This window comes from Panulirus ornatus, chromosome 53 (assembly GCF_036320965.1).
Source record: "Panulirus ornatus isolate Po-2019 chromosome 53, ASM3632096v1, whole genome shotgun sequence".
Taxonomy (NCBI): domain Eukaryota; kingdom Metazoa; phylum Arthropoda; class Malacostraca; order Decapoda; family Palinuridae; genus Panulirus; species Panulirus ornatus.
Window position 1 is genome coordinate 17661001 of NC_092276.1, and position 13560 is coordinate 17674560.

At 40.2% G+C, this 13560-nt stretch overlaps 1 protein-coding gene across 1 annotated transcript in view; it reads left to right on the forward strand.

Annotated features, from left to right (window-relative positions):
* LOC139765254 (uncharacterized) overlaps positions 1-13560 on the forward strand; it is a 117553-nt gene that overhangs the window by 45847 nt on the left and 58146 nt on the right. Inside the window, exons 8-11 of the mRNA XM_071692590.1 lie at positions 4709-4897; positions 6031-6372; positions 7427-7580; positions 9671-9824. Coding sequence (XP_071548691.1) covers positions 4709-4897; positions 6031-6372; positions 7427-7580; positions 9671-9824 — 839 coding nt within the window. The remainder of the gene's footprint in view (positions 1-4708; positions 4898-6030; positions 6373-7426; positions 7581-9670; positions 9825-13560) is intronic.

The window sequence follows — 13560 nt, forward strand, 5'->3', positions numbered from 1 at the left end:
ATTTGATTAAAGCAGCTTGTTTAAATGGTGATAGCTTGATGAGCATGCAGAATTCATTAGACATAGTTCCTGAAATACAACTGGGTTTTCATTGTATGATTTTTTGAAGGTGAATTTTGGCCATAATATGTTGAGAAAGATACTGAATCCACGAGACCTTAATATTAGGAACCAGTATATTAAATATGAGGTAGGGGAAAACATTCCCAGTACTAATCTTACCTCAGTAGGTAAGACTGATACAGGGAATGTTTGGAGACCAAAAATAAGGTGAAAAAGTTTTATAAAAGTATGAAAATACTGAGAGGAATTACCATCTGAATCTGATAATAGTATCATAAGGGACTGTATATATGGATTACCTTGTAAATATGGCAAATAGAAATGCAGGTGAAGTGTTGAACATACATGCATTGGAATAAGTAAGTAATAGGTGAAATGATTAAGCAAGCAGGTGAGAAAATACATGAATACTTTCAGCTGAGATATATGTCATTTGAAAAGGAAGCTACCCTTGTAGCTTGTCTTACCCCAGAACTCTTTTACCATTTTCATGCATTATCACAGCCCAGTCATATGTGTCCATAGCTTATTCTCAGCATGACAGAGTGAACAAAATCCTTTATATGATTACTGCAGTTGACTGTATTTCATTTTTAGGTAAGTTTCATCAGCTTAGCAAGTGAGAGAGACAGGTAGGTTAGAGCATGAATGGAGAGAACCTGGAGGAAGTGGAAAGACATTGCAACGGATGAAACCATGGGAGCTGAACTGATCTTTAGCTATCTATGATGGGATGGTGTTGCACTAACCTCTAGATTTATATGTTGAGTACGATCTTGTCCAGGAAATTCTTAGTCCATTGTTTCCCCAATTTTGATTGTAGCACAGCCATGAAGCTTCAGGGGCCCCATAAAAGCAGTGCTAGGGTTATATGATTACATTAAGTAGATGGTGAATATTCTGGAAGGTCATCACTTCCTCACCAGAAAAATGTAGGTTTGCAAGAACTTCGATTTTCGTAAAGAGTATCATATAGAGTATCTCATGCTCATGGGACACTGCCTGAGATTCACCTTCAGTTGCTGGACCACAAACAAAAAACATTTAGACTATTTTTGTGACGGGTGCATAGTGAAGGTCATCACTTCCTCACCAGAAAAATGTAGGGTTGCAAGAACTTCGATTTTCGTAAAGAGTATCATAGAGTATCTCATGCTCATGGGATACTGCCTGAGATTTACCTTCAGTTGCTGGACCACAAACAAAAAACATTTAAACTGTTTTTGTGACAGGTGCATAGTGAGACAGCACTTCATTGGTTGTCAAATTGCACTCCTCTGACCCAGATGGCTGATGTTTCATTCTGTCTCACCCTCTCATGGATGGCTGGCATTTTGTCCACAAACATACATAGCACTTGACTAGTCTTAACTCACAGAACTCATTCTTCGTAACTCTAGATTGTCCTGCAGTGAGTGCTGTGTGCTAGCCCTGGCTTTTGGCAAAGTGTTGAGAGCAACAGATAGAAGTAGTAAGTAGGAACATTAGATACGAGCATTAAGTAGAAACTTTAGTTAGGAGTAATCAGTAGAGATAGTGGTTTCGAACATTTGTTGGAACATTTAGTAGATACATTTGGTAGAAGTAGTCAGTAGGAACAATTGGGAGGAGCCTCTGAAAACACTGCACCAGAGTTACCCTCTGCCAGTCAAGGGCAAGGCACTAAAGGCTAAGAAGTGGCACCGAAGTTCACCAGTTATGGAGATTTTTGCCAGGTCCAGCACCTTGAGGGACTTCCTAGAGGGAATGGGCATCAGAGATATTGATAGATATTTTATTATTATTATTATTATTATTTTGCTTTGTCGCTGTCTCCCGCGTTTGCGAGGTAGCGCAAGGAAACAGACGAAAGAAATGGCCCAACCCACCCCCATACACAATGTATATACATACGCGTCACACACGCAAATATACATACCTATACATCTCAATGTACACATATATGTACACACACAGACACATACATATATACCCATGCCCACAATTCACACTGTCTGCCTTTATTCATTTCCATCACCACCTTGCCACACATGGAATACCATCCCCCTCCCCCCTCATGTGTGCGAGGTAGCACTAGGAAAAGACAACAAAGGCCCCATTCGTTCACTCTCAGTCTCTAGCTGTCATGCAATAATGCCTGAAACCACAGCTCCCTTTCCACATCCAGGCCCCACACAACTTTCCATGGTTTACCTCAGATGCTTCACATGCCCTGATTCAATCCACTGACAGCACGTCAACCCTGGTATACCACATTGATCCAATTCACTCTATTCCTTGCCCTCCTTTCACCCTCCTGCATGTTCAGGCCCCGATCACACAAAATCTTTTTCACTCCATCTTTCCACCTCCAATTTGGTCTCCCACTTCTCGTTCCCTCCACCTCCGACACATATATCCTCTTGGTCAATCTTTCCTCACTCATTCTCTCCATGTGCCCAAACCATTTCAAAACACCCTCTTCTGCTCTCTCAACCACGCTCTTTTTATTTCCACACATCTCTCTTACCCTTACATTACTTACTCGATCAAACCACCTCACACTACACATTATCCTCAAACGTCTCATTTCCAGCACATCCACCCTCCTGCGCACAACTCTATCCATAGCCCACGCCTCGCAACCATACAACATTGTTGGAACCACTATTCCTTCAAACATACCCATTTTTGCTTTCCGAGATAATGTTCTCGACTTCCACACATTCTTCAAGGCTCCCAGGATTTTCACCCCCTCCCCCACCCTGTGATTCACTTCCGCTTCCATGGTTCCATCCGCTGCCAGATCCACTCCCAGATATCTAAAACACTTTACTTCCTCCAGTTTTGCTCCATTCAAACTTACCTCCCAATTGACTTGACCCTCAACCCTACTGTACCTAATAACCTTGCTCTTATTCACATTTACTCTTAACTTTCTTCTTTCACACACTTTACCAAACTCAGTCACCAGCTTCTGCAGTTTCTCACATGAATCAGCCACCAGCGCTGTATCATCAGCGAACAACAACTGACTCACTTCCCAAGCTCCCTCATCCACAACAGACTTCATACTTGCCCCTCTTTCCAAAACTCTTGCATTCACCTCCCTAACAACCCCATCCATAAACAAATTAAACAACCATGGAGACATCACACACCCCTGCCGCAAACCTACATTCACTGAGAACCAATCACTTTCCTCTCTTCCTACACGTACACATGCCTTACATCCTCGATAAAAACTTTTCACTGCTTCTAATAACTTGCCTCCCACACCATATATTCTTAATACCTTCCACAGAGCATCTCTATCAACTCTATCATATGCCTTCTCCAGATCCATAAATGCTACATACAAATCCATTTGCTTTTCTAAGTATTTCTCACATACATTCTTCAAAGCAAACACCTGATCCACGCATCCTCTACCACTTCTGAAACCACAGTGCTCTTCCCTAATCTGATGCTCTGTATATGCCTTCACCCTCTCAATCAATACCCTCCCATATAATTTACCAGGAATACTCAACATACTTATACCTTTGTAATTTGAGCACTCACTCTTATCCCCTTTGCCTTTGTACAATTGATAGATATATAGAACTGAAAAAAAAATAAGCTCATCGACTTCTCTCTACTCTTTGCTGTTTTCTTTTCCGTTATGGTTCTTTTGACATTTGACTTTTGTTCAATCATTGCTATTATTTGCACTATTACCTATCCAGCTAATGTCACATTCACATTCAGATGATTAGTCTACAGTGCACATGCTTGTGCACATTCCTTCGAAGAGGGGAACAGAGAAGGGGCCAAGTGAGGATATTTCCTCTAAGGCTCAGTCCTCTTTTCTTAATGCTACCTCGCTGTTGCGGGAAATGGCGAATATGTATGAAAAAAATTAATATATTTTTTTCTTACTCAACAAACTTATACCTCTGTAATTTGAGCACTCACTCTTATCCCCTTTGCCTTTGTACAATTGATAGATATATAGAACTGAAAAAAAAATAAGCTCATCGACTTCTCTCTACTCTTTGCTGTTTTCTTCTCCATTATGGTCCTTTTGACATTTGACTTTTGTTCAATCATTGCTATTATTTGCACTGTTACCTATCCAGCTAATGTCACATTCACATTCAGATGATTAGTCTACAGTGCACATGCTTGTGCACATTCCTTCGAAGAGGGGAACAGAGAAGGGGCCAAGTGAGGATATTTCCTCTAAGGCTCAGTCCTCTGTTCTTAATGTTACCTCGCTATTGCGGGAAATGGCGAATATGTATGATAAAAATAAATATATTTTTTCTTTCTTTCAAACTATTCACCATTTCCCGCATTAGCAAGGTAGGGTTAAGAACAGAGGACTGGGCCTCTGAGGGAATATCCTCACCTGGCCCCCATCTCTGTTCCTTCTCTTGGAAAGTTAAAAAAAAAAAAAAAAAAAAAAAAAAAAAGAGGAGGATTTCCAGCCCCCCGCTCCCTCCCCTTTTAGTCGCCTTCTACGACACGCAGGGAATACGTGGGAAGTATTCTTTCTCCCCTATCCCCAGGGATAAAATATATATATGTATATATATATATAGAGAGAGAGAGAGAGAGATAGAGAGGCTTACATTCTGAATATGAGATTACTAATAATTCTCATCATTGCTTCATTTTGTAGGGAAAAGGAGAGAAGGAGCATATAAGAAGACCAATGAATGCCTTCATGATCTTCAGTAAACGACACCGACCGTTAGTGCACCAAAGATATCCAAATCAAGACAACAGAACAGTTTCCAAGATTTTAGGTGAATGGTGGTATGCTTTAGGCCCTGAAGAGAAGCAGAGTTACCATAGCCTTGCCTCTGAGGTAAGTAGAAATTGTCTGGATGCTCAGTATTTGTAGTGGTCATTGTGAAGACAATAACTTTCAAAATTCGTTGGCTTGCAGAGAGTTGATTTTGATTTGCACGACAGTCTTCAAATTTTCTGTTATAATCCCTTTTATGATGATATCAGAGCAGAATTACATTAGATGCTTAATATGTTCCAGCCATTGGAGGTCACCTATGAGGAGCTCCAAGTTTCTGTAATCTTAATTTTTTTTTATACATATTTGCCTTTTCCCGTGTTAGCAAGGTAGCGTCAAGAACAGACAACAGAGCCTTATCGGGAAAAATCTTAAAAGTTTCTAAATATGTTTTTGCTCCTAAGAGCAGACCACTTGTGCACTTCCACCTCTAACTAAACCACGCAATACTTTGCAATTTGTTGCTTCATATGATTATGCTATCATAACTCAAGGGTGGGCTGTTTTGATAACTATTTCTTTCCATTCACCTTCAAGCTTTGAAACTCTTTAACCTCACATGCTTTCCCAATGACTTTGTCTTAGCACATATTAAGACAGGTTTTGCACTTCCTCCTGAATATGTTAATACTCTCCCTTGTCATCTTTTTCCCCATATGTAAGTACTTTCCCTTGTCTTTTTTTCCCCCCTTTTGGTAACCTATCCATGTTTCAATTAAGGCCTGGCCTTTATGTAGACTTTTGTCTGACTAGAGTTTTTTTTCTTTAAGAACCTATTGATAATTGAGAAAATACACACGAAAAGTACATGTTATTGTATTAATATGCGGTTATGTATTAAATGTTTTGCATCAAAAGTTTTAAACCCAGACTTCTTTAAGAATGATGCTTGCCCTAGCATTGGTCATAGATCAAGTGTTGGTGCATAGATCAAGTGTTGGTGACCCCAGTGTTCCATGAATTGCTGCAGCAGTAATTTTGAATACTCAGATTTTTTGTTTAAGTAGGTTATTTTGTAAAGTAGATTTTCGGTTGCCACTTTCTTTACTTGTATTGCTAAAAAGATGCATATTATCCCTTTACTTTCATATCTGCATATACTGTTCACCTCCCCTTGATGGTTTTTCTTGTGGAAAAAACTGTAATCAGTATTCTAACCAGTGTAGCAGATTACAGGAAGCTTTGTTTTACAGATCAAAGAGCATCACTACAGAGCCCACCCTGACTGGAAGTGGTGTAGTAAAGATCGTCGAAAGTCATCCACAAGTTCTAACAAGGGTGATGGTCCACCATATACTCCAGGGGCACAGAGTTTGGATGGTCTGCCTCTTACACCAGGAGGTCCAAACAATGGACCTTCCTTGACTCCAAGTGGAACAAATAGTGGTGGACCTCCTCTAACCCCAGGTGTTCCTGCAAGTATTCCAGACACTTCTGGAATACAAACAACTGGTCCCAGTACCAGGATGATTGAAGTGTCAGCTTCTGGAACCCAATTAACTATATCACATCCTGTTGTTACAACTCATAATTTAGTAAGTGTTACTGTCTGTAGATGTGCACCCTTTTGGATACTGATATTATGGGAAGATTTAGGAAGTTAAAGAATTGAGAGTTCTATTTAGCTGTATCCTTTTGCAAGTTGTTAGGGTACTCCTCATGTTACAACCTTCTGCAGTGTCACCTATTTGGCATACATTCTTGTTATAAAACTGGTGATCACCGACAGTGCTAATTCTCACTTATCTGTAGTTTCTTAGACTTCTGATTCTCACTGCTTCTGCCCCTTCACCTGAATTACCACACTAATTGAGGCACTTCTGATTTTTGAATGTTTAAGTTACATCACTCATTGTTGCTCATGATGAGAGGAACTGCTGACCTAGTATGATTATATCATCATGCCAGTCTTTGATATTTTCTTTACTCTCACGTCAGGTTGTGCAAAATATAAAAGATCTTTTTATCTGACACTTTACTTTAAATGTGGGAAAACCTTATTCTAATTAAAATGCAGCTGCCTCACATTCGTACTCATTTTTGTGCTTAGTTTCTTATCTGTAGAAGCAGTACATTTAAAAGTTGGAACTTTTTTCTCATTGATGTCTCCTTTGAAATAATTTTCTTTGCTGCTAGGTTTTTAGTCTGTTTTAGAATCTCACTTGAGTGTGCCCAAGCATCCATAGTTGACTTCATTACAGTTATGATGGATTGAAATAGAGCTCAGAGTATTTTTTACCCCATTGGGAGATATTTCAGACCAAAGCATGTGTTAGGATAGTGAATAAAGTTCCATGACTTAGATAAGAAAATTTACTTTAGTAGTATATATTTATGTCGGTATCTAGAAGTAGTTTTTACACATAATGAACTAAGGATGTAAAACTGACAGATCTGTTGAGATACTGACATATTGCTGAAATTAAAGCAAACTGGCCTTAACCAGTCATTCGTATGTGTGACTGAATTTCCAACAGAAAAGCAAAAGTTGCTAGAGTCTGTCAGTGATTGATGATATTTTTTACATTGACAGTGTAGTTTTAGAACATTGAGGGACATCTCAAAACAATGAGATTAATATTTTTTCAGGTAAATAAACAGTTCCTAGTGCCTGGTAACGGGACACAAACTGGACCAAGGAGGGACACTGTAGGTTCTGAGGTTTCAGATGATGACTCTAAAATGGTCATTTGTGAAGAAGCAGCAGGAGATGTACACATAGACACCGCTCCCATTAAAACAGGTAAGTATATCTTGTTCAGGTAATGGCTGCAGCTGAGCCAGGTACAGTGAATTGCTGTTTTTTCAGTAAATAGAATGACGTTATGAATCCTGAATTAAGTGTAAATGGTATTTTAGGGAATAAAGATATGTCACAGGGAGGGAATGAGTGAGGAAAGACTGACAAAGAGAATATATGTCAGAGGTGGAGGGAACGAGAAGTGGGAGACCAAATTGGAGGTGGAAGGATGGAATGAAAAAGATTTTGAGTGATTGGGGCCTGAACATACAGGAGGGTGAAAGGCGTGCAAGGAATAGAGTGAGTTGGAACGATGTGGTATATTGGGGTCTACATGCTGTCAATGGATTGAACCAGGGCATGTGAAGCATCTGGGGTAAACTTTTCTGCGTTTGGAGTAAACCATGGAAAGTTTTGTGGGGCCTTGATGTGAAAAGGGAGCTGTGGTTTCGATGCATTTCACATGACAGGTAGAGACAGAGCGAATGTGACCTTTGTTGTCTTTTCCTAGTGCTACCTCATGCACGCACGGGGGGAGTGGAGTACAATTTCATGTGTGGTGGGATGGCGATGGGAATGGATGAAGGCAGCAAGTATGAATATGTACATGTTCATATATGTATATGTCTGTGTATGTATATGTTGAAATGTATAGGTATGTATATGTGAATGGATGGGTGTTTATGTATATACATGTGTAAGTGGGTGGGTTGGGCCATTCTTTCATCCGTTTCCTTGTGCTGCCTTGCTAACACGGGAGACAGGGACAAAGTATGATGAATAGATAGATAAAAGTGAATAAGTATTAAACTTAAGAATAGGAGTTTTATGTACTACTTACTTTGTGATGAAGATCCCAATGGAATGTTAACCATCTTGAGAAAAGCTGGATTTATAATCATGGAGGAGGCTGGAAATGGTGTAGAAGACACAGAAATGAAGAATGAAAACATGAGTATTGCAATGATGAAATGAATGCAGTGGATGCTCACTTAACTGTGTTAATGGGGCAGTCAATAAGCAGAGTAAAACAGAATTGGCAATTAGTTGGTGGTACCTACATATTTTGGTTGGTAGGCAGTTTGTGGGTCTGTAGGCGCATGTTACGATTTGAAGTCGCACCAAATGTTTTAAAGCATTATTTGGTTATACTACACATCTCGAGTTGAGTGGGCCCACTCCCATGCCATGCCACAGAGCAGCAATGAATATTTATAGCATTGATCTACAAACTCACTTCATAATGGTGATGTATGCAGAAAAATAAAGTAAAACCAAAACCTGCAATATACAGTATACAGTAGCACTCCATGACTATTGATTGTATCCACACCATGCATTCGCATGTTTCTCACTTGACACCGGCAGTGTCACACTGCAGTGCTACTAGCCCAGTGAAAATCACATTTTTCCAAACATAATACTTTGTAAGTTAAGAAAGGTGTGAATAAACCATGCAAGTTTTTCTAAAGATGACATAAATCAGTTTTGTATAAAGCAAGAAGTCTTTGTGTATAGTAGCCAAGTTGGTGAAAAACTTCATCTGTGTTGAAAAAAAATTGCTTTATTTAAAATCTTCATTGTTCATCTATGTGTAAAATTTTGTTACGTTATTGATCATATTTTTATGCCCTATCCCTACATGGTTTTGCAGGATACTGTGTTTTCACACTTGCTCTTGTCTGCTGCAGGATACTATGTTTTCACACTTGCTCTTGTCTGTCTGTCTGTCTGTCTATAGATACCTTGTTGGTTGCATGATAACTTAAGAACAGTACATGGTCAAAACTTCATTCTTATGCAATATTTAGTCCTTGTGGAGATGTCAAACTGATTAGATTTTGGTGTACATAGTTATGTAAATATGCAAATTAGAAAAAGTGTTTGAGCTTAGGAATGCTAGTAAATGGAAACTTCAAATATTTGATGTATGTGTATTAAGTGAAAGCATATATCATGGCATAAAACTGTGTGCAAATTAATGAGTTTTTTTGTGGTAGGACAACAGTCAATGCATGTACCTAGTATTAAATCATTTTGTTTTTATTATATTTTTAGGATGTGCATTACAACATTGTTTGCTGTTTTCACAGACACCAGCAATGAGATAGATTTAGCATGTAAGGAACGAGTTGGAGATTCAGATTCAGAAACTCAAAGTGACACAGAAGTTAGCGAACGATTACGAAGACCTTATTCTCCTCAAGGGGGAGACATAAAGTACAAGCCCAAAGCCATTAAGGGAAGGTAAGTTATTCGTCTTCACATTTGCCATGTTGATATATTTGGATTATGAATTTAATGTTCAACACCCATATATATATATATATATATATATATATATATATATATATATATATATATATATATTTTTTTTTTTTTTTTTTTTTATACTTTGTCGCTGTCTCCCGCGTTTGCGAGGTAGCGCAAGGAAACAGACGAAAGAAATGGCCCAACCCCCCCCCCCCCATACACATGTACATACACACGTCCACACACGCAAATATACATACCTACACAGCTTTCCATGGTTTACCCCAGACGCTTCACATGCCTTGCTTCAATCCACTGACAGCACGTCAACCCCTGTATACCACATGACTCCAATTCAATCTATTTCTTGCCCTCCTTTCACCCTCCTGCATGTTCAGGCCCCGATCACACAAAATCTTTTTCACTCCATCTTTCCACCTCCAATTTGGTCTCCCTCTTCTCCTCGTTCCCTCCACCTCCGACACATATATCCTCTTGGTCAATCTCTCCTCACTCATTCTCTCCATGTGCCCAAACCATTTCAAAACACCCTCTTCTGCTCTCTCAACCACGCTCTTTTTATTTCCACACATCTCTCTTACCCTTACGTTACTTACTCGATCAAACCACCTCACACCACACATTGTCCTCAAACATCTCATTTCCAGCACATCCATCCTCCTGCGCACATCTCTATCCATAGCCCACGCCTCACAACCATACAACATTGTTGGAACCACTATTCCCTCAAACATACCCATTTTTGCTTTCCGAGATAATGTTCTCGACTTCCACACATTTTTCAAGGCTCCCAAAATTTTCGCCCCCTCCCCCACCCTATGATCCACTTCCGCTTCCATGGTTCCATCCGCTGACAGATCCACTCCCAGATATCTAAAACACTTCACTTCCTCCAGTTTTTCTCCATTCAAACTCACCTCCCAATTGACTTGACCCTCACCCCTACTGTACCTAATAACCTTGCTTATTCACATTTACTCTCAACTTTCTTCTTCCACACACTTTACCAAACTCAGTCACCAGCTTCTGCAGTTTCTCACATGAATCAGCCACCAGCGCTGTATCATCAGCGAACAACAACTGACTCACTTCCCAAGCTCTCTCATCCCCAACAGACTTCATACTTGCCCCTCTTTCCAGGACTCTTGCATTTACCTCCCTTACAACCCCATCCATAAACAAATTAAACAACCATGGAGACATCACACACCCCTGCCGCAAACCTACATTCACTGAGAACCAATCACTTTCCTCTCTTCCTACACGTACACATGCCTTACATCCTCGATAAAAACTTTTCACTGCTTCTAACAACTTGCCTCCCACACCATATATTCTTAATACCTTCCACAGAGCATCTCTATCAACTCTATCATATGCCTTCTCCAGATCCATAAATGCTACATACAAATCCATTTGCTTTTCTAAGTATTTCTCACATACATTCTTCAAAGCAAACACCTGATCCACACATCCTCTACCACTTCTGAAACCGCACTGCTCTTCCCCAATCTGATGCTCTGTACATGCCTTCACCCTCTCAATCAATACCCTCCCATATAATTTACCAGGAATACTCAACAAACTTATACCTCTGTAATTTGAGCACTCACTCTTATCCCCTTTGCCTTTGTACAATGGCACTATGCACGCATTCCGCCAATCCTCAGGCACCTCACCATGAGTCATACATACATTAAATAACCTTACCAACCAGTCAACAATACAGTCACCCCCTTTCTTAATAAATTCCACTGCAATACCATCCAAACCTGCTGCCTTGCCGGCTTTCATCTTCCGCAAAGCTTTTACTACCTCTTCTCTGTTTACCAAATCATTTTCCCTAACCCTCTCACTTTGCACACCACCTCGACCAAAACACCCTATATCTGCCACTCTGTCATCAGACACATTCAACAAACCTTCAAAATACTCATTCCATCTCCTTCTTACATCACCGCTACTTGTTATCACCTCCCCATTTACGCCCTTCACTGAAGTTCCCATTTGCTCCCTTGTCTTACGCACCCTATTTACCTCCTTCCAGAACATCTTTTTATTCTCCCTAAAATTTACTGATAGTCTCTCACCCCAACTCTCATTTGCCCTTTTTTTCACCTCTTGCACCTTTCTCTTGACCTCCTGTCTCTTTCTTTTATACTTCTCCCACTCAATTGCATTTTTTCCCTGCAAAAATCGTCCAAATGCCTCTCTCTTCTCTTTCACTAATACTCTTACTTCTTCATCCCACCACTCACTACCCTTTCTAAACAGCCCACCTCCCACTCTTCTCATGCCACAAGCATCTTTTGCGCAATCCATCACTGATTCCCTAAATACATCCCATTCCTCCCCCACTCCCCTTACTTCCATTGTTCTCACCTTTTTCCATTCTGTACACAGTCTCTCCTGGTACTTCCCCACACAGGTCTCCTTCCCAAGCTCACTTACTCTCACCACCTTCTTCACCCCAACATTCACTCCTCTTTTCTGAAAACCCATACTAATCTTCACCTTAGCCTCCACAAGATAATGATCAGACATCCCTCCAGTTGCACCTCTCAGCACATTAACATCCAAAAGTCTCTCTTTCGCACGCCTGTCAATTAACACGTAATCCAATAACGCTCTCTGGCCATCTCTCCTACTTACATAAGTATACTTATGTATATCTCGCTTTTTAAACCAGGTATTCCCAATCATCAGTCCTTTTTCAGCACATAAATCTACAAGCTCTTCACCATTTCCATTTACAACACTGAACACCCCATGCATACCAATTATTCCCTCAACTGCCACATTACTCACCTTTGCATTCAAATCACCCATCACTATAACCCGGTCTCGTGCATCAAAACCGCTAACACACTCATTTAGCTGCTCCCAAAACACTTGCCTCTCATGATCTTTCTTCTCATGCCCAGGTGCATATGCACCAATAATCACCCACCTCTCTCCATCAACTTTCAATTTTACCCATATTAATCGAGAATTTACTTTCTTACATTCTATCACATACTCCCACAACTCCTGTTTCAGGAGTATTGCTACTCCTTCCCTTGCTCTTGTCCTCTCACTAACCCCTGACTTCACTCCCCAGACATTTCCAAACCACTCTTCCCCTTTACCCTTGAGCTTCGTTTCACTCAGAGCCAAAACATCCAGGTTCCTTTCCTCAAACATACTACCTATCTCTCCTTTTTTCACATCTTGGTTACATCCACACACATTTAGGCACCCCACTCTGAGCCTTCGAGGAGGATGATCACTCCCCGCGTGACTCCTTCTTCTGTTTCCCATTTTAGAAAGTTAATACAAGGAGGGGAGGATTTCCGGCCCCCCGCTCCCGTCCCCTCTAGTCGCTTTCTACGACACGCGAGGAATACGTGGGAAGTATTCTTTCACCCCTATCCCCAGGGATAATATACATATATATATACATATACACACACACACACACACATATGCACATACACACACACACACACACATACATATATATACATATGAAAAATGTTCATATTTTATTTATTTATTATACTTTGTTGCTGTCTCCCGCGTTTGCTACTATTTTCTGTGAAAAGATCTTAAGAAATTCTTCTTCAGTTTCCACCAGGCGTAAGACCTCCATCTAAGTTATATTCAAGTACTATTCACATTGCAACTAAGAGAAGTAAAGCAGCTTTGTAAAGGTTATTCCCTGGTGGAC